This window comes from Conger conger, chromosome 6 (genome assembly GCF_963514075.1).
Source record: "Conger conger chromosome 6, fConCon1.1, whole genome shotgun sequence".
NCBI classification, from domain to species: domain Eukaryota; kingdom Metazoa; phylum Chordata; class Actinopteri; order Anguilliformes; family Congridae; genus Conger; species Conger conger.
This window is the reverse complement of record NC_083765.1, coordinates 690,386-710,000: the sequence shown is the minus strand read 5'-3', so window position 1 is coordinate 710,000 and position 19,615 is coordinate 690,386. Positions and strand designations below refer to the sequence as shown.

At 45.2% G+C, this 19,615-nt stretch overlaps 1 protein-coding gene across 2 annotated transcripts in view; it reads right to left on the bottom strand.

Moving 5' to 3' along the window:
* LOC133130824 (mast/stem cell growth factor receptor kita-like) overlaps positions 1–6,230 on the bottom strand; it is a 23,807-nt gene extending 17,577 nt beyond the window's left edge. Inside the window, exons 1-2 of one of the 2 annotated variants that reach the window (XM_061245703.1) lie at positions 6,096–6,230; positions 2,201–2,458 (exon numbers count right to left, since the gene is read on the bottom strand). In XM_061245703.1, the coding sequence (XP_061101687.1) occupies positions 2,201–2,458; positions 6,096–6,150 (313 nt within the window). In that variant the 5' untranslated portion in view covers positions 6,151–6,230. Of the gene's footprint in view, positions 1–1,043; positions 1,064–2,200; positions 2,459–6,095 lie in introns of those variants that run through there. The other variant, XM_061245704.1, reaches the window with a different exon arrangement.
* Between the last annotated feature and the right edge of the window lie 13,385 nt (positions 6,231–19,615).

Sequence of the window (19,615 nt, the reverse complement as noted above, 5' to 3'; positions counted from 1 at the left end):
CCCATAACTGACCCATCAACTAAACCCCATAACTGACCCATCAACTAAACCCCATAACTGACCCATCAACTAAACCCCATAACTGACCCAACAACTAAACCCCATAACTGACCCATCAACTAAACCCCATAACTGACCCATCAACTAAACCCCATAACTGACCCAACAACTAAACCCCATAACTGACCCAACAACTAAACCCCATAACTGACCCATCAACTAAACCCCATAACTGACCCAACAACTACACCCCATAACTGACCCATCAACTAAACCCCATAACTGACCCATCAACTAAACCCCATAACTGACCCAACAACTAAACCCCATAACTGACCCATCAACTAAACCCCATAACTGACCCAACAACTAAACCCCATAACTGACCCATCAACTAAACCCCATAACTGACCCAACAACTAAACCCCATAACTGACCCATCAACTAAACCCCATAACTGACCCATCAACTAAACCCCATAACTGACCCAACAACTAAACCCCATAACTGACCCATCAACTAAACCCCATAACTGACCCAACAACTAAACCCCATAACTGACCCAACAACTACACCCCATAACTGACCCATCAACTAAACTCTGTAACTGACCCATCAACTAAACCCCGTAACTGATCCATGTTACATTACATTAATTAATGTCTCATTAGACTGACCCATATAAACTAAACACTATAACTGACCCATATAAACTAAACACTGTGACTGACCCGTATAAACTAAACTCTATAACTGACCCATATACACTAAACACTGTGACTGACCCATATAAACAAACACTATAACTGACCCGTATACACTAAACACTGTGACTGACCCATATAAACAAACACTATAACTGACCCGTATACACTAAACACTGTGACTGACCCATATAAACAAACACTATAACTGACCCGTATACACTAAACACTGTGACTGACCCATATAAAAGAAACACTATAACTGACCCGTATAAACTAAACATATAAAGTATGTGACTGACGATATGTGAACACTGTGACTGACTGACGGGGGTGTACCTTGCACATAGACGTAGATGCTGGCGTTTAACACTGTGACTGACTGACAGGGGTGTACCTTGCACATAGACATAGATGCTGGCGTTTAACACTGTGACTGACTGACAGGGGTGTACCTTGCACATAGACGTAGATGCTGGCGTTTAACACTGTGACTGACTGACAGGGGTGTACCTTGCACATAGCCGTAGATGCTGGCGTTTAACACTGTGACTGACTGACGGGGGTGTACCTTGCACATAGACGTAGATGCTGGCGTTTAACACTGTGACTGACTGACGGGGGTGTACCTTGCACATAGCCGTAGATGCTGGCGTTTAACACTGTGACTGACTGACGGGGGTGTACCTTGCACATAGCCGTAGATGCTGGCGTTTAACACTGTGACTGACTGACGGGGGTGTACCTTGCACATAGCCGTAGATGCTGGCGTTTAACACTGTGACTGACTGACGGGGGTGTACCTTGCACATAGACGTAGATGCTGGCGTTTAACACTGTGACTGACTGACGGGGGTGTACCTTGCACATAGACGTAGATGCTGGCGTTTAACACTGTGACTGACTGACGGGGGTGTACCTTGCACATAGACGTAGATGCTGGCGTTTAACACTGTGACTGACTGACGGGGGTGTACCCTGCACATAGACGTAGATGCTGGCGTTTAACACTGTGACTGACTGACGGGGGTGTACCTTGCACATAGACGTAGATGCTGGCGTTTAACACTGTGACTGACTGACGGGGGTGTACCCTGCACATAGACGTAGATGCTGGCGTTTAACACTGTGACTGACGGGGATGTACCTTGCACATAGCCGTAGATGCTGGCGTTTAACACTGTGACTGACTGACGGGGGTGTACCTTGCACATAGACGTAGATGCTGGCGTTTAACACTGTGACTGACTGACGGGGGTGTACCTTGCACATAGCCGTAGATGCTGGCGTTTAACACTGTGACTGACTGACGGGGGTGTACCTTGCACATAGACGTAGATGCTGGCGTTTAACACTGTGACTGACTGACGGGGGTGTACCTTGCACATAGACGTAGATGCTGGCGTTTAACACTGTGACTGACTGACGGGGGGTGTACCTTGCACATAGCCGTAGATGCTGGCGTTTAACACTGTGACTGACTGACGGGGGTGTACCTTGCACATAGACGTAGATGCTGGCGTTTTGGCCGCGGCGGTTGGAGCAGGTGTAGCGGCCCATGTGCTGTTGCTGCTGGGCGGAGCTTATGGAGATGCGGCGCTCTTGCGGCTCCGCCCCCTCCACCCTTCGCCGTCTGGCAGGACTGGGCCTGCGCCACTCCACGGGTCCCTCGTCCTCACAGAGCAGGGCGAAGGCCCCGCCCCTCTGCACCACCAGGTGAGGGCCGCCGGGGGTGAGGACAGGCTGCAGCACACCTGAGACAAGGTAAATGACACCTGTGACTGACAGCCCCACTCCCTCTAAAACAGGTAAGCCACACCTGGAGCCCCTTAAGTATCACCCCTTTTTTTGACACAAGCTTAAAAATGACATACCCAAAAGGAAATGATTACTATTCTACAGGCATAATCACCCTCCCCTACCTCTCTGTCCAACCCCCCCCACTCTGTCCCAGACCCCCTCTCTGTCCAACCACCCCTCTCTGTCCCAAACCCCCTCTCTGTCCAACCACCCCTCTCTGTCCCAAACCCCCTCTCTGTCCAACCACCCCTCTCTGTCCCAAACCCCCTCTCTGTCCAACCACCCCTCTCTGTCCCAAACCCCCTCTCTGTCCCCGACCCCCTCTCTGTCCCAAACCCCCTCTCTGTCCCAGACCCCCCCTCTCTCCCAGACCCCCCCTCTCTGTCCAAGCACCCCTCTCTGTCCCAGACCCCCCCTCTCTGTCCCTTGGAACTCCTCCAAAGGACGTCCCCTATTTAGACATAAGCATCGCAAAATATATTTTTTTTTGTAAAACGTAAAACTTTCTTGGCATAAAATCTCAAGAACTGGTTTTGCCGATGCGCAACAGACTCCACATGCATATTGAAAATGCTGCAGTTCCGTTCCGCAGGTGAAAAAATGCTGTTGTTTTATGCAAGCAAATTATATACTGAAACGTAACATCATTAAAATGCTTTTAGTCGTCACTTCTATAACATTCTCGTAGTCAGTTCTTTGAGGAGCTGAAGTTATAAAGAATTTTCTTGCACAGAGTAATGCATTTTTCCTGCAACTCTGTTACAAATACTGGTCAGAGACGGTTGTACTTGGGCTCGCCGTGTTTGAGAGAGCCTATATAATAGGCTTTTGTATAAGTACTTTTGTATAAGTATGGAAACCGAAACAGACAACAATGATATTTGCTCCAGAGAAATTCTAAGTAAACAATGGACATTCTATCAACATTCCTCTGAGTTTCTCATTTTTAGCATGATAAACTATTATGCATTTGGTCCACTGGAAAAATGTCATGAAAATGACACTGGCATTACATTATTTCTTGTAGTATGTGGATTTCCAAAATGCAGAGAAGGTGAGATCCCCCCACACTTGTTTTACCACCCACATGTTACAAAATAAGGAACTCTGTTGCCGCTAAAGCATTGGTATCTTAAAGTAGGTTGTACAGATAGAACTGTGAGTTTTAACGCTTCCAAATGGTATATACTGCTACCATGGCGATTGAAAATTGCGCCCTGAAAAAAGGAATGAATGCAAAAGAACCCCACAGGGCTGCCCATGAGACTTCAGGGGTTAAACGGGTATTATTCCCGTAAGTTATTTCAGAGAAACTGCCGCCATAGTCACACCCCTGGGGTCATGCAAAACAGAGAAAAAAAGCTGTTTATTTAGAGGAAAATATCCTGCTGAAGTTAGTTCCGCAGTAACACAGGAAGGCCAGAAGCCACAGTTCGTAATGCGGATGAAGCATGTATTAAAGTACAGTATGCATGTATTATTATGACTGTCCAAGATCTTTAGCTGCCTCTGTGATGCTGGGTCCCAAATAAGGCCCATGTTTGAAAACAGGACAGACAGCAATGCAGTGTTGGCCAGCCTCCAATAATCTAATCGTGCAAAGTGCTGTACAAAAACATCAGCAAGAAATCAAATAGTAAGGCATGTAAAAACAAAATTAAAACAAAGGCACATATATGCAGTCCAGTCGTATGCATCTGGTCGTTTTGGCTCTGCATTCCAGCACACTGGGACTGTCACCTTTAATCTGAGGGTATTTATATCAGGTTTTCCCTGTAGGAATTACATCCCTTTTTATACATAGCGACATCATTTTATGGGACCAAAAGTGATTGGACAGTTGGCTTCTCACCTGTCTCTAATTAGTCCGGTGTATTCAATCCCTTCCTTAGTGCAGGTATAAAAAGGGTTTCAGTATCTAGTCTTGATTCAAGGCTTTTGATTGCCTTTGGAGGCTGCTTGTGGCATTTGTCAACATGAGGAACCAAAGTTGAAGCCATCAGAGACATAGGCCAAACAACAGTCTTACCAAAACACACTGTTTGGAACATCAGTGAGCTTACTGATTGAAAGAGGCTGGTAGGCCCTACAGAGGATAACCGGAGAATTCTCACCATGATGAATTCATAAAGACAACTCCCCAAACACCTGTCTGAAAGATCAGAAACACTCTTCAGGAGGCAGGTGTGGATGTGTCAGTGACTACTCTCCACAGATGACTTCACAAACAGATCTACAGAGGCTACGCTGCAATAACAGGAAGGTCCGGTTACAATTTGCTACGGAGTACCCAAAAGAGCTTGCAAACTTCAATAAAAGGCTCTTGTGGATAAAATGGGATGTAATTCCTACACATTATCACATGGATGTAAATGCCCTCAAATTAAGGGTCACAGTCTGCACTTCAACCTCATGGTCTATTGCTTCATTTCAAAGGCAATGTGCTGGAGTACAGAGCCAAAGGAACAGAAATTATACTACTGTCCAAATACTTACAGACTCTGAATTACAATTATGTACGTGTTTATAAAATGCTCAATGCATTTCGGTACAAAAGAACATTTGAATCAAGTGGACACAGCCCGAGCGATTTTAGACGCTGGAAACTCCAATGTCATCAGGGGACGGGATCGAGCCGAACGGTTCAGTTTCATCACCTTCAGCCACCTAGCGAGCCGTATACTGTATACTGCCCGCAGTGTTGCTTTGAGAAATGTCATCAACTGCGACCGTCTCTCTCTCTCTCTCTCTCACCCACTTAAAATACATTTTTACTGCTATGGCTTATTTGAACATATTGTAAAGAAAATTGACAGAAATATGCATTATAGGTTATACCTATTACAACACATCAACTGTAAAATTATAAAACTATACTGTAAAGACAATAAATAATAGGCTAAGCTAATCAATAAAGTGTTATGTCAAATTAAAAATGATCCCTCTCCCCCTCTCTCAGCTCCAATGAGTGAAGGGATAAATAATTGAAATCCTCCAAGCCGATATACAGGGCGCCCACACCTGTAGCGTTCAGTAAAACTATCAAATTCCTTTTGAAGATTTGGTTAGTCGTTGCGCAATGCTACTTCTTAAACTACGGTTATGCAAATTGTTCTAAGCGGACTGCCACGGCTATAGCGGAGGGCGTATTAACGTATGTAAGCATCGCACGGGTTATGCGGCTGTCCTGGCGTGCCAATACGGTGAAACAGATGCTACACAAAGCTCCGTTTATCCCTAAGACACTTGGTCTGAGGTGGTGCTTTTCTACAGGAATATTCCGTTATTGGCATCATCTTACACGCGAGCGGTCTTTGTATGAGTAATGCATCACTGCCCGTATGAATTATTAACACATTAACACAACGCAGAAGGGAAAAGTAAAGTACAGAGTACTGACAAGCTCCAATCAACCGCTCCATATTATTACTGCTTTCAACTGAATTGACATTTTACTAAATATAACTGGACTGTTTACTCTGTGCACACATTATTTTCAGATAAATTATTTCCCTCTGATCAAATATAAATATTCCGATAAATAATGCCCGAGCGACACCACGCCGTGCTCGGAAGCTTTATTTGTCTTACCTGTTTTGAGAGTGAGCAGAAAAAGCGCCGTAAACAGAAGCCAACTAAATTCCATCGTTAATGCGTCATTTCTCTCGATGAATCTGCGTGTGTTCTTCTGTGGTTCTTATAGGCTAGCTATCATGTGCGTGCGCGCGTTTGAGTGTGTGTTACAGTGCGGTTCCTTTAATACCACTGTTCAGCCCAACGAAGAAGCGCTGACTAAATGTATTTGAATATTTTAAAGGGGCAGTACAACAATGATGTCGCTACCTGCGCACAATAGAGGGACAACGAGCAACGTTTGACCGCTGAATGAAGAGCATCTCTGACAGAAATATTGTTTTAATATTGTGTAATGCCTTGTCAAAAGTCTATGGGTTTCACGATGCATACAATTTTAGGCGTCTCATGTCAAATGGAATTTCAAATGGAATGTCAAATGTAATTTCTGCCGATATAGCCTATTATTTAGCATTATTCTCAGTATATTGCCAATGTATTTACATCGCTGTAATACAAATCCTTGTTAAAATGATCCTACGCAGTTTAGTTTCATTACAGTGTGTCACCTTGTACTCATCACCTGGGCTTTTACAACATATGCAAAATACTTCAACGTGAAAACATTTGTTATCGTGAGTAGGCACCCGTCATGTTTTATAAAACCGCTTTGTCTGCGTTAAACCAACATTGACGGGAAATCAACCGCTGAAGAATAAAGTCGTAATGAGTCTGCGCAAATTCTGGCCAAAACTTACCACAAACAGCACGAGCCTTCATTTGCTATTTTCCTCTCTGAACGCTCGACGCGATTTATGCCATTAATTACTGTATATGTGAGCGGATAATAACTTTTATATTATTTATATAAAGGCCAGTATATGTACTGGATGTGTCAGACGCTGTGCGAAGTTGACAATTATCTGTATCAATCATTCTGAATTAACCTCATAAATATTTGTGGTTATAAGTACAGGAATAAGAAAGGTTTCAGTATCTAGACTTGATTCTAGGCTTTTGATTGCCTTTGGAGTCTGTTCGTGGCATTTGTCAACATGAGGAACCAAAGTTGAAGCCATCAGAGACATAGGCCAAACAACAGCCTGACCAAAACACACAGTTTGGAAGATCATTAAGAAGAAAGAGCACCCGTGAGCAAAGTGATTGAAAGAGGTTGTTAGGCTCCACAGAGGATAACCGGAGAATTCTCACCATGATTAATTCATAAAGACAACCCCCCAAACACCTGTCTGAAAGATCAGAAACACTCTTCAGTAGGCAGGTGTGGATGTGTCAGATGACTTCACAAACAGATCTACAGAGGCTACGCTGCAAGATGCAAACCACTAGCTGCAAAATACTTTTGTTATCGTGAGTAGGCACCCGTCATGTTTTGTAAACCACTTTGTCTGCGTTAAAACAACATTGACGGGAAATCAACCACTGAAGAATAAAGTCGTAATGAGTCTGCGCAAATCCTGGCCCAAACTTACCACAAACAACACTGCTGCAATCTGCTACTTTCCTCTCTGAACGCTCTACGCGATTTATGCCATTAATTACTGTATATGTGAGCGGATAATAACTTTTATATTATTAACCTCAGAAATATTTGTATTACTGAATGGACAGTGCTCATAAAATATCGTAGGCCTATCTTTTTCTAAACCTCTTCAAAAATGTTATACATTTAAAAATATGTGCATTCTGAATCCCCTTTAGTGTTTAAGTGGCTGGGATGAGTGATATTTTACTGGGTTATTTGATCATTCCTTTACATACGTCTGCCTCCAGGCAGAGAGCTTTGAATAGAGAATTTAAATGATTGCCTTGTCATTTAGAGACCCAGTTTTCTGCAGCCGTGACACTGCCAGCATTGTGTGAAATCGTGTCAAACTGTGTGTGCGTCTGTGTGCCTATATGAATTGTGTGTTCAGGTTGTTTAAGTATGTGTGTGGAATGACAATACTTGGAGTATATGCTCAGATGTTAGACATGAAATTTTGAAGAAATATGGCTTATTCAGAATATGGATGTACTTTCTATAGTCTGTAATCAATTTTATTTCTTATGGAACTTTAACAAGAATCAACTCTTATCATGTACATTTACTAAATGTTTAAGGTATCAATATTAATTGAAGTGTAAAATGTTACAGCAATTAAACAAGTAAATCAGGGTAACGTTTTTACAGTGCAGGCATTGTAAAAGGCAACAGGTCTTCAGAAACTATTTTAGAAAATTTGTAAAATGAACTTTGTCAAAAACGTAATCAGTCCTGCACACATCAAAAATACACACTAAATCTGCACGTACCTTAAAAAATTATTTTAATTAAAAATTACAATTATTCCAATAGTTCCTATGATTTATCAAATTATCAGCATGATTATTATGGTTAATGACATTGCCAGTGTGCATAATCTAGTTTGTAATATTGCCACAGTGATTATTACAGATGATGCAATATTCTTAGGGTGATTATTGTGGTTAATAATATTGTCAGGATGGTTCTGATACAGTCGGGGGGACATTGACCTGTGTGCGCAGTCACAGGTCCACCCTCTACAGGCTGTTGGTAGTCAGTGCGCTGGTCATATGACTGGCTGCTATAGCTTTGTGCACACAGAGAGACAGAGTGGCCCTTGTGATTATTACCAGGGATAAGGCACTGGGGAGGTAATGAAGAGCACACATTGTGTAGAGTGGGGGATGTTTTTAAGCGGTTGCACACAACATATGCGGTGTGTGTGGGTGTATTAGAAGTGATATTGGTGCCATTTGTGTTTGTATTTTTGGCTGTGTAAATTGAGTTTTTTTGTGCTAATTTTGTGGATGATTTGATCAGATCCGCAGCCTGGCTGTGATTTGTGGTTCAGATCCCTATTCTGGTTGTGATTGTTGGATAAGATCCATATCTTGGCTGTGATTGGTTGATCAGACCCCAATCCTGGCTATGATTGGTGTCTGTAATATTCAGATCCCTTGTGATTGATCTGGCGGCTAGCATCACTCCAGTGTGAGCTCAGTAGGAATGACATCAGTCCCTGTCCGAAAGCTGTATTGATTTTTAAGAAGCTGACTCACTGTTAGGGCGAGCCTGGCCAAGAGCCAGGAGACAGGAATAACCCTCTTCAGTCCTCACAAATCATATGCTCCATTATTATGCAAAAATATTTAAAGTGTTTCGTGTAAATGTGCGCGGCACATAGGCTGTGCATGTTTTTGGGGGCGTGGAATGTTGTCTCTTCATTTTTAAAGGCCGATGGGGCGTAGGTGGTACATATTTAAAAAGGTAGATAAATAGATTATTACATTTATATAGCGCTTTTCTAGAAACTCAAAGCGCTTTACAGTGATGAGGGGGAGACTCGCCTCAACCCCCACCTGGGTGATGCTCGGCTGCCATTTTGTGCCAGAACGCTCACCACACACCAGCTAAGGTGAAGAAGGAGAGAGCAATGTTTTTGACAATTGAATTAGGGGATGATTAGGTGGCAGGTTTAGCCAGGACACTGGGGTACCCCCTACTCTTTGTGAAGAGTGTCATGGGATCTTGAGTGACCACAGTGAGTCAGGACCTCAGTTTAACGTCTCATCTGAAAGATGGGGTCTCCTACAGCACAGTGTCCCCATCACTACGTTGGAGCATTGGGGATAGTTTGACCAGAGAGAAGATCGCCCCCTACTGGCCCACCAACACCACTTCCAGCTGCAACTTAGCTTTCCCAGGAGGTCTCCCATCCAAGTACTAACGAAGCCCACACCCGCTTAGCTTCAGCATGATGCTATGGCCGCTGGCTGCTGCTGGCCTATACAGGATTACTGTGCTTCCCTGCAGACACACACACAGAGGGGTACAGGGGGAAAAGCTCTGGCCTGCTGACTCACACACAGAGGGGTACAGGGGGAAAAGCTCTGGCCTGCTGACACACACACAGAGGGGTACAGGGGGAAAAGCTCTGGCCTGCTGACACACACACAGAGGGGTACAGGGGGCAAAGCTCTGGCCTGCTGACTCACACACAGAGGGGTACAGGGGGAAAAGCTCTGGCCTGCTGACACACACACAGAGGGGTACAGGGGGCAAAGCTCTGGCCTGCTGACACACACACAGAGGGGTACAGGGGGAAAAGCTCTGGCCTGCTGACTCACACACAGAGGGGTACAGGAGGCAAAGCTCTGGCCTGCTGACACACACACAGAGGGGTACAGGGGGCAAAGCTCTGGCCTGCTGACACACACACAGAGGGGTACAGGGGGAAAAGCTCTGGCCTGCTGACACACACACAGAGGGGTACAGGGGGAAAAGCTCTGGCCTGCTGACACACACACAGAGGGGTACAGGGGGAAAAGCTCTGGCCTGCTGACACACACACAGAGGGGTACAGGGGGCAAAGCTCTGGCCTGCTGACTCAGCACTGCTCAGAGGGCGTGAGCTGTGCATGGAGCTGAAGCTTGCTGTGATGTCATTTCCCTTCTACACACTGATACACTCAGAGCAGAAGGCTCAGAGGGACTTTCTACACAAATGTTGATTTGGAAACAAATCCAAGCTGACTGTGCAGATTACTTCATCATTAATGTGTGTGATGAACCCACAGCCAATGGTGTTATCCTGGGCATTCCTCTGATCCGGCTCTCAAGCTTAATCTGATTACCACGGACTGGAATTTAACATCATAATAATAATGATGCCACAAGTTTAAATCTGAACAGCCCAGATCTGTGTTCCACACGTTTCATGTCTCTTCAATACCACTTTGTTTGCAATAGTCATGTGTCTGTTTTTATATAATTCTGATGCCTCATATACACCTGCACATCAAGCTCTCCTCACACTACACTTCAAAGACCAGTGATGATGTTGTAGCTTCAGGGAAGCTGACAGCATTCATTATAGCCTGGTAGGCAATTACCCATTTCAGAGAAACAGCTGTAATGACTCAACACTGGCCTCTAGTGGAGGAAGAGAGAAGTGTGTCAACACTGACCCACTGACAACACTGGCCTCTAGTGGAGCGGGATGGAAGTGCACTGTCAGGGAAAGGAGGAAAACCAGAAACCTGAGGCTGCCCCAACACCACTGAAAAGCCGGCAGGTGGTTAGAAACATGTGTGTGAATATTCTTCAATGCACACAACAGTCTGGTCCAACTTTAAATGCACAATCCTTACATTCATGTATCACTGCGCCCATGGGTGCACTGACTCAGAATACATACACCACCTGTTCTGGGAGTGCTCCGTGGCCAGGTGGGTCTGGGGCCTTTTTTTCCTCTGTCTCCCTGAGCAGGTTCCTGCTGAGGTCCGCCGGGGGGATGCAAGACCACCAAGCTCCAGCGTCAGTGGAGGAGCATCAACACCGTGAAGCAGGTCCTGAGGGAGACGAGGAACATCGAGGTCTACCAAAAAACAACAGCAGACCTGGTCACTCTCCGGAGGAGGATCCAGAACAGAAACCTGGCTAGAGAGAAGTGGTCGGTGGATAACTGGAAGGAATTTGTTAAATAGTCCACCCCCCACTCAGGACACAGAAAAGCCTCTCAGGACAGTAAATGTTTATTTTTTATGTTTTTTTATTTTTTTTTCCACCTTTATGCCTCTTTCAGGCTTTTTAACCCATTTTCTTTTTTGGGGATTTTGTATTGATTTGTGTATTATTGTCCAATTTTTGTTTGTAATATTGAGTGTAATTTTTTTTCCGTTTGTTTCGTTACTTCTTATTATTCAAAATAGATATAAAATGTGTTATGTTAGATATTATGTTAGTAATAGTCTTTACATTTTGCTTTAAATATTTAAATGCTTAGTTATGTATAATTAATTGAATTTGTTTTAAAAAAGAAGATGTTTTTAACCTGTAAAGAAGTGTGAAACCAAATAAGACCAATTCTCTGCAAACTCTAGTGACTGAAAATTCGAGCAGTTTCGCAGACCTGTCTGGCACCAACAATCATTCCATGGTCAAAGTCACTTAGATCACATTTCTTCCCCTTTCTGACATTTGGTCTGACAGCTGACAGCTGAACAGCTGAACCTCTTGACCAGGTCTACATGCTTATGCATTTATTGCTGCCACATGATTGGCTGATTCAATATTTGCAATAACAAGCTGGTGTACAGGTCTACCTAATAAAGTGGTCAATGAGTGTATCTACAGTGGGCTCCAGAATTATTAGCACCCTTGATAAATATGCCCCAAAAGACTGTGAACAAAAAAAAAAGTTATTGATATGATATACAGGTGCATCTCAAAAAATTTGAATATCGTGGAAAGGTTTTCCGTAATTTCATTCAGAAACTGAAACTTTTATATATTCTAGATTCATGACACATAAAGTGAAATATTTCAAGCCTTTGAAATCCAGTATCTCAAAGTATTAGAATATTACATAAGGAGAAAGGATTTATAATACAAAAATGTCGAACTTCTGAAAAGTATGTTCATTTATGCACTCAATACTTGGTTGGGCAATCATGGGGAAAACTGCTGACTTGACAGTTGTTCAGAAGACACTCATTGACACCCTCCACCGGAAGGTCATTGCTGAAAGGGCTGGCTATTTGCAGAGTGCTGTTTCAAAGCGTGTTAAAGGAAAGTGACTTGAAGGGAAAAGTGTGGTAGCAGTTGGTACACAAGCAGCAGGGATGACTGCAGCCTTGAGAGGATTGTCAAGCAAAGCCGATTAAAGAACAAGGAGGAGCTTCACAAGGAGTGGACTGAGGCTGGAGTCTGTGCATCAAAGAGCCACCACGCACAGACGTGTCCAGGAAATGGGCTACAAATGTCGCATTCCTAGTGTCCTGAACCAGAGACAACATGCCACTCCTGGACCAGAGACAACATGCCACTCCTGGACCAGAGACAACATGCCACTCCTGGACCAGAGACAACATGCCACTCCTGGACCAGAGACAACATGCCACTCCTGGACCAGAGACAACATGCCACTCCTGAACCAGAGACAACATGCCACTCCTGGACCAGGGACAACATGCCACTCCTGGACCAGAGACAACATGCCACTCCTGGACCAGAGACAACATGCCACTCCTGGACCAGAGACAACATGCCACTCCTGAACCAGGGACCCAGAGTCTGGAGGAAGAGTGGAGAGGCACAGAATTCAAGTTGCTTGAAGTCCAGTGTGAAGGTTCCACAGTCAGTGATGATTTGGGGTGCCATGTCATCTGCTGGTGTTGGTCCACTGTGTTTTATCAAGTCCAGAGTCAACGCAGCCGTCTACCAGGAGATTTTAGAGCACTTCATGCTCCCGTCTGCTGACAAGTTTTATGGAGATGCTGATTTCCTTTTCCAGCAGCACCTGCCCACAGTACCAAAACTACTAGTAACTGGTTTGCTGACCATGGTATTACTGTGCTTGAGTGGCCAGTCAGCTCACCTGACCTGAACCCCATAGAACATCTATTGGGTATCGCCAAGAGGAAGATGAGATACCAGACCCAACAATACAGACAAGCTGAAGGCCGCAATCAAAGCAACCTGGGCTTCCATAACACCTCAGCAGTGCCACAAGCTGATTGCCTCCATACCACGCCGCATTGATGCAGTAATTTGTGCAAAAGGAGCCCCGACCAAGTACTAAAGTGCATAAATTAACATACTTTTCAGAAGGTTGACATTTCTGAATTAAAAATCCTTTTTTTTATTGGTCTTATGAGATAGATTTTTTTATTTTTATGAGCTGTAAGCCATAATCATCAAGATTAAAACAAAAAAGGCTTTAAATATTTCACTTTAGGTGTAATGAATCTAGGCGGCACAGATGGTGCAGTGGGTAGCACTGCCGCCTCACAGCAAGGAGGTCCTGGGTTCGAATCCCCGTCGGCCGGGGCCTCTCTGTGCGGAGTTTGCATGTTCTCCCCGTGTCTGCGTGGGTTTCCTCCGGGTACTCCGTTTTCCTCCCACAGTCCAAAGACATGCACGTTAGGCTGATTGGAGAGTCTAAATTGTCCGTAGGTATGAGTGTGTGTGTGAGTGAATGGTGTGTGTGCCCTGTGATAGACTGGCGACCTGTCCAGGGTGTATTCCTGCCTTTCGCCCAATGTATGCTGGGATAGGCTCCAGCCCCCTGCGACCCTGATCAGGATAAGCGGGTTCAGATAATGGATGGATGGATGGATGTAATGAATCTAGAATATATGAAAGTTTCACTAATTTAATTAAATCAAGGAAGAAAATTATACTCTTCCATGATATGATGAGATGTACCTGTATACTGTATATATATATTTTTCTAATGAAATATACATTTCCCGAAACAACAGGTTTCACAATTATTAGCACCACTGGTTTAATATTTTGTGCAAACACCCCTGGCAAAGATGACAGTCTTTTCCTATCGTTTGTGATAAGGATAGAGAACACATTCGGAGGGATTTTTTTTAACATTCCTCCATGCAGAATGTTTAAGAATCATTGATATACTCGGAATACCCACCTCTTCAATTCAGACCATTTACATTTGAGTCATTTGGCAGATGCTTTTAATCCAAAGCCACTTACAAGTGCATAGGTTCTTCCACAAGTCAAAGCATCACATCCACTACTAGGAAAATACATAGGAAGTGCTGTTTTAAACATATAGTCATCATAAGTGCAATTTTTTTTTTTTTTTTTTGGGGGGGTTAGACAAGAGGGATAGGGATATCAGAAAGGGGGGCGGGGGAAATCAGGAGGGAGGACTAAGGTAGAGTTTGAAGAGGTGTGTTTTTAGTCTGCATCGAAATCGGGGGAGGGATTCTGCTGTCCTGACAGTGGTAGGCAAGTCATTCCACCACTGAGGAACCAGAACGGAAAACAGGCATGAACGTGCAGCTCGACCGCCAGGTGCACGTAGAGAGGGAACCGTAAGGCGACCAGGGCTGGCAGACCGGAGTGATCTAGCTGGGGAGTAGGGAGTGATCAGGGATTGTATGTAAGGTGGGGCAGTCCCCTTAGCAGCCTGAAATGCCAACACTAGGGCCTTGAATCGGATGCGTGCGGCAATAGGAAGCCAGTGGAGGCCAATGAGAAGCGGGGTGACATGAGCCGACCTGGGCTGACAGGTGACCAGGCGGGCTGCAGCATTCTGGACCAGCTGGAGGGGCTTGATGGCACACGCTGGGAGACCGGCTAGGAGGGAGTTGCAGTAATCCAGGCGGGAAATGACGAGCGCCTGGACTAGGAGCTGGGTGGCTTTCTCAGTCAGGAGATGGCGGATACGGCATATATTGTACAAAAAGAACCTGCAGGTTCTGGCAGTGGAGGATACTTGTGGAGCTAGGGTGAGGCAGTTATCAAGAGTCACCCCAAGAGTCTTTGCCGTACGGGAGGAGGAAACTACAAAGTCCTCAACAGTCAATGAGAGGTCGATTGACGGAGAGGACTTAGCAGGGATGTAGAGAAGCTCAGTTTTGGCAAGGTTGAGCTTCAAGTGGTGGGAAGTCATCCACGCAGAGATATCAGCCAAGCAGGCAGAGATCCGTGTGGTGACTTGGGTGTCGGGGGGGAAGGAAATAAAGAGTTGGGTGTCATCAGCGTAAGAATGATAAGAAAAGCCATGGGAAGAGATAACAGAACCAAGAGACATGGTGTATAGCAAGAAGAGGAGAGGCCCAAGAACTGAGCCCTGCGGGACTCCAGTTCGTAGGGGGTGAGGGTCGGAGACTGAGCCCCTCCAAGTCACCTGGTAGGAGCAACCAGAGAGGTAGGAGGAAAACCAAGCGAGTGCAGACCCTGTGACACCCATCCCAGACAGCGATGAGAGCAGAATCTCATGGTTGACTGTATCGAAGGCGGCCGACAGGTCGAGGAAGATGAGAGGGATTTTGCTTTAGCAGAGTGGAGTGCCTCAGTGACCGCGAGCAGGGCAGTCTCAGTGGAGTGGCCACTCTTGAAGCCAGACTGGTTGGGGTCATGGAGATTGTTCTGGAGAAGATAAGTGGACAGTTGGGAGCAGGTTCCAGAGTTGTAGCAAGAAAGGGAAGAAAAGAGACTGGTAGTTGTTCAGGGCAGAGGGGTCAAGAGTAGGTTTTTTGAGCAGGGGAGTGACTCTGGCCCTCTTCAGGGAAGAGGGCATCGTGCCGGAAGAGAGGGAGGTGTTGATTAGAGAGGAGAGAAAAGGGAGAATGTCATCAGATATAGATTGTAGGAGGGGAGAGGGGATGGGGTCAAGAGGACAGGTGGTCGGGCGGTGGGATGTAAGGAGTTTCAGTGTGTCAGCATCAGAGAGGGGAGAAAAGGAGGTTAGGGAGTTGGGGAGGGTAGGAGGGTCAGCAGGGGTGGAGGGTTGGGAGAAGGAATTGCGAATAGCATCGACCTTCTTTTCAAAGAAGGAGACAAAGTCATCAGGTGTGAGTGATGAGGGGGGTGGGGGGGGGGGGGGGGGGGCCAGAAGAGAGGAGAAAGTTGAAAACAGTTTGCAGTTTGGATTAGAGGCGGCCGTGTTAATTTTCGAGTGAAAGAAGGAAGATTTAGCTAGAGAGACAGAGGAATGGAAAGATGATAAGAGGGCATAGAAGGAAGCTATATCACTGGGGTGACAGGACCTTTTCCATTTTCTCTCCGCCGCCCGCAGTTCGGTTCGGACAGCTTGTAGAGCATCAGAAAGCCAAGGACTGGGTGGGGGAGGCCCAAGCTAGTTTGGTGGTGAAGGGACACACAGAGTCAAAGGAAGATGAGAGAGAGGACATGAGAGTTGTAGCCGCATCTTCGGGAGACAGTCGAGAGAAAGACTCCGTGGATGGTAGGGAGGAGAGGATTGTAGATGAGAGGGTGGAGGAAGACAGGTGGCGTAGGTTCCGTCAACAGGTGACAGTGGATGGTGGGAGAGATGAATGGGTATTAGAGGAGAGTGGAAGAGAGAAAGAGATGAAGGAGTGGTCAGATATATGGAGTGGTGTTACAGAGAGGTTGGTTGTTGTGCAGCTGCTTGTGAAGATGAGGTCATGAAGGTTGCCTGCTTTGTGGGTGGGATGGGAAAGAGTGAGGGTAAGGTCAAAAGAAGAGAGGAGTGAGAGAAAGGTAGACTGGATGGAGGATGTCCATCTCATCCAAGAAGTTCCCCAGAGGACCCGGGGGGCGATAAGCAACAATGATAAACAGTTTGCACGGCAAAGTAACAGAAACCGCATGAAATTCAAAAGAGGAGAAGGAGAGGGATGAGGAGAAGACACTAGATCTCCATGAGGATGAGATTAGGAGACCTGTGCCACCTCCTCTGCCAGAGGATCTGGGTGTGTGGGAAAAAGAGAAGGCAGAGGAAAGGGCAGCCGGGGTGGCCGTGTTCTCTGGTGAGAGCCACGTTTCAGTTAAAGCAAGAAAGTCAAGGTTGAGGTGGGAGGCATAGGCAGATATGAAGTCTGCTTTCTGGACGGCGGACTGGCAGTTCCAGAGGCCACCAGCCACACAGAGATCAATACCAGCGGATCTGGGAGGGAAGATAAGGTTAGATATATTCTGCCCATGTTGGCGGGAGGCGAACCTCCTACCTGACTGGGACCTGGGGAGAGGAGAGAGGACAGGGATGGGAAGGAAACACATGGAGGGAACTAGGGAGGACAAGAGGAATACTACACAGTGGAATGAGGGCAGGCAGCAAAAACAAAATCAATCATCAGGCTCTCGGACAGCCTGGATGGACACCCGTAGATAGACACCCCCGACTTTGTACACCTGCGACTTCGTACGCCGAGGCAAGTAGCCGAGGCTGCCGCACACAGCTGCCGCTGGTGCGCTACACCACTGCTTAAATAATACTGATGCTGAATACAGAAAATGCAACCAACCCACTGCAGAACACTAATGCACACTGAAGTGAGTTCAGGTGTGCCAGTAATTATACCCTGAGCAGGGTGCAAACTATTGGCTCCTCCTACAACAAAAGCTGTGGCCTGCCAGCCAGTAAAACAATAGCCTAACTTAATAGCCTAGCTCACCTGAGAGAAACAAACACCTAACCCAGTTTCACTATAATCTGAATAAACACCACTTGTATTAGCTAACAAACAAACAAATACACAGCAGAACACTATAATGACAACTAAACTGAATTTAGGATCAGCAAGCAAACAAATAATATTTAACTAATCCAGGAGAAAATGCAACCAACCCACTGCAGAACACTAATGCACACAGGTTGGGAGAAGGAATTGTGAATGGCGTCAACCTTCTTTTCAAAGAAGGAGACAAAGTCATCAGGTGTGAGTGATGGGGGAGGGGGGGCCAGAAGAGAGGAGAAAGTTGAAAACAGTTTGCGGGGATTAGAGGCGGCCGCGTTCATTTTCGAGTGAAAGAAGGAAGATTTAGCTAGAGAGACAGAGGAGTGAAAAGATGATAGGAGGGCATGGAAGGAAGCTATATCACTGGGGAGACAGGACCTTTTCCATTTTCTCTCCGCTGCCCGCAGTTGGGTTCGGACAGCTCGTAGAGCATCAGAAAGCCAAGGATTGGGGGGGAGGCCCAAGCTAATTTGGTGGAACAAAGGCATTTGATGGGATGTAAGTCTGGAGACTGAGATGGTCATTGCAGAAAATGGTTGTTATTTTTACTTAACCATTATTGTGTGGATTTTGATGTATGTTTGGAGTCACTGAGCAGCAGGACAATCTACCTACGTCCCAGATTTCAAGCAAAATGTCTGCCAAAATGTCCAGGTACTTTGTTGAATTAATTGTGCCATTGATTTTAAAAAGTGTCCCTGAACCATTGGCAGCAAAACATCTCCAAAACATCAGTGACCCACCGCCGTACCTGATGGCAGGTATGAGGGGCTTCTCCACTTGGGGCTTGGTTTTGGTTATAGTGCTCAGTAAGGGCAGACTTCATGCTCCCCTTCTAAAGAGTTTGTTGGTATGGAGATGGTTTTTTATGGTTCTTTTTGAGACTTGGTGACCCCAAGATGCAACAAATCTCTTGGGTTCTCTATGGCCTCACCGCCCGTGGAGACAACATGCACCTGCATCCTCTTCCAGGGAAAATTTGCAACCATGTAAAAATAAAAATAAAAATAAATAAGAAAAAAAAAGTTTAACATTTCTTATTATTGCCTTTAAAATGCTAAGTGGTATGTTTGAATATTTATATTCTTTTGTACCCAGTACCTGATGATTAATTACCATCTGTGTCTTCTGATAGATGACAAAGGGAAGCTTGTTACCTCATTTATATACTCTTGTGAAACAGGAAGTGATGGAATAACACAATACAGTTACTTTAGACTGAGATTAACTAAACTAAGTAAAATGTTACTGAATGTTCAGGAAAAAAAAAGATTATTTAATTTAAAAAATATATAAACAGGAAATTGAAATAAAGGTATATAATTTTCCTATCTGTTTGAACATATACTGATTATTATGTGTTGTTTATTATATGCAGGCTTTTAAAAAATGTTTATTAAGTGTTACAGCCCACTGTATAGCCATATCATTTTACGCACCGTGACGTAGCAAAACCCTCAGTGACGCGACCAAGTCTCTTGCGTCACGTGATGTGGGAAGGTCTCTCGCTGCGGATGTCGTTGTTTTGAGAGA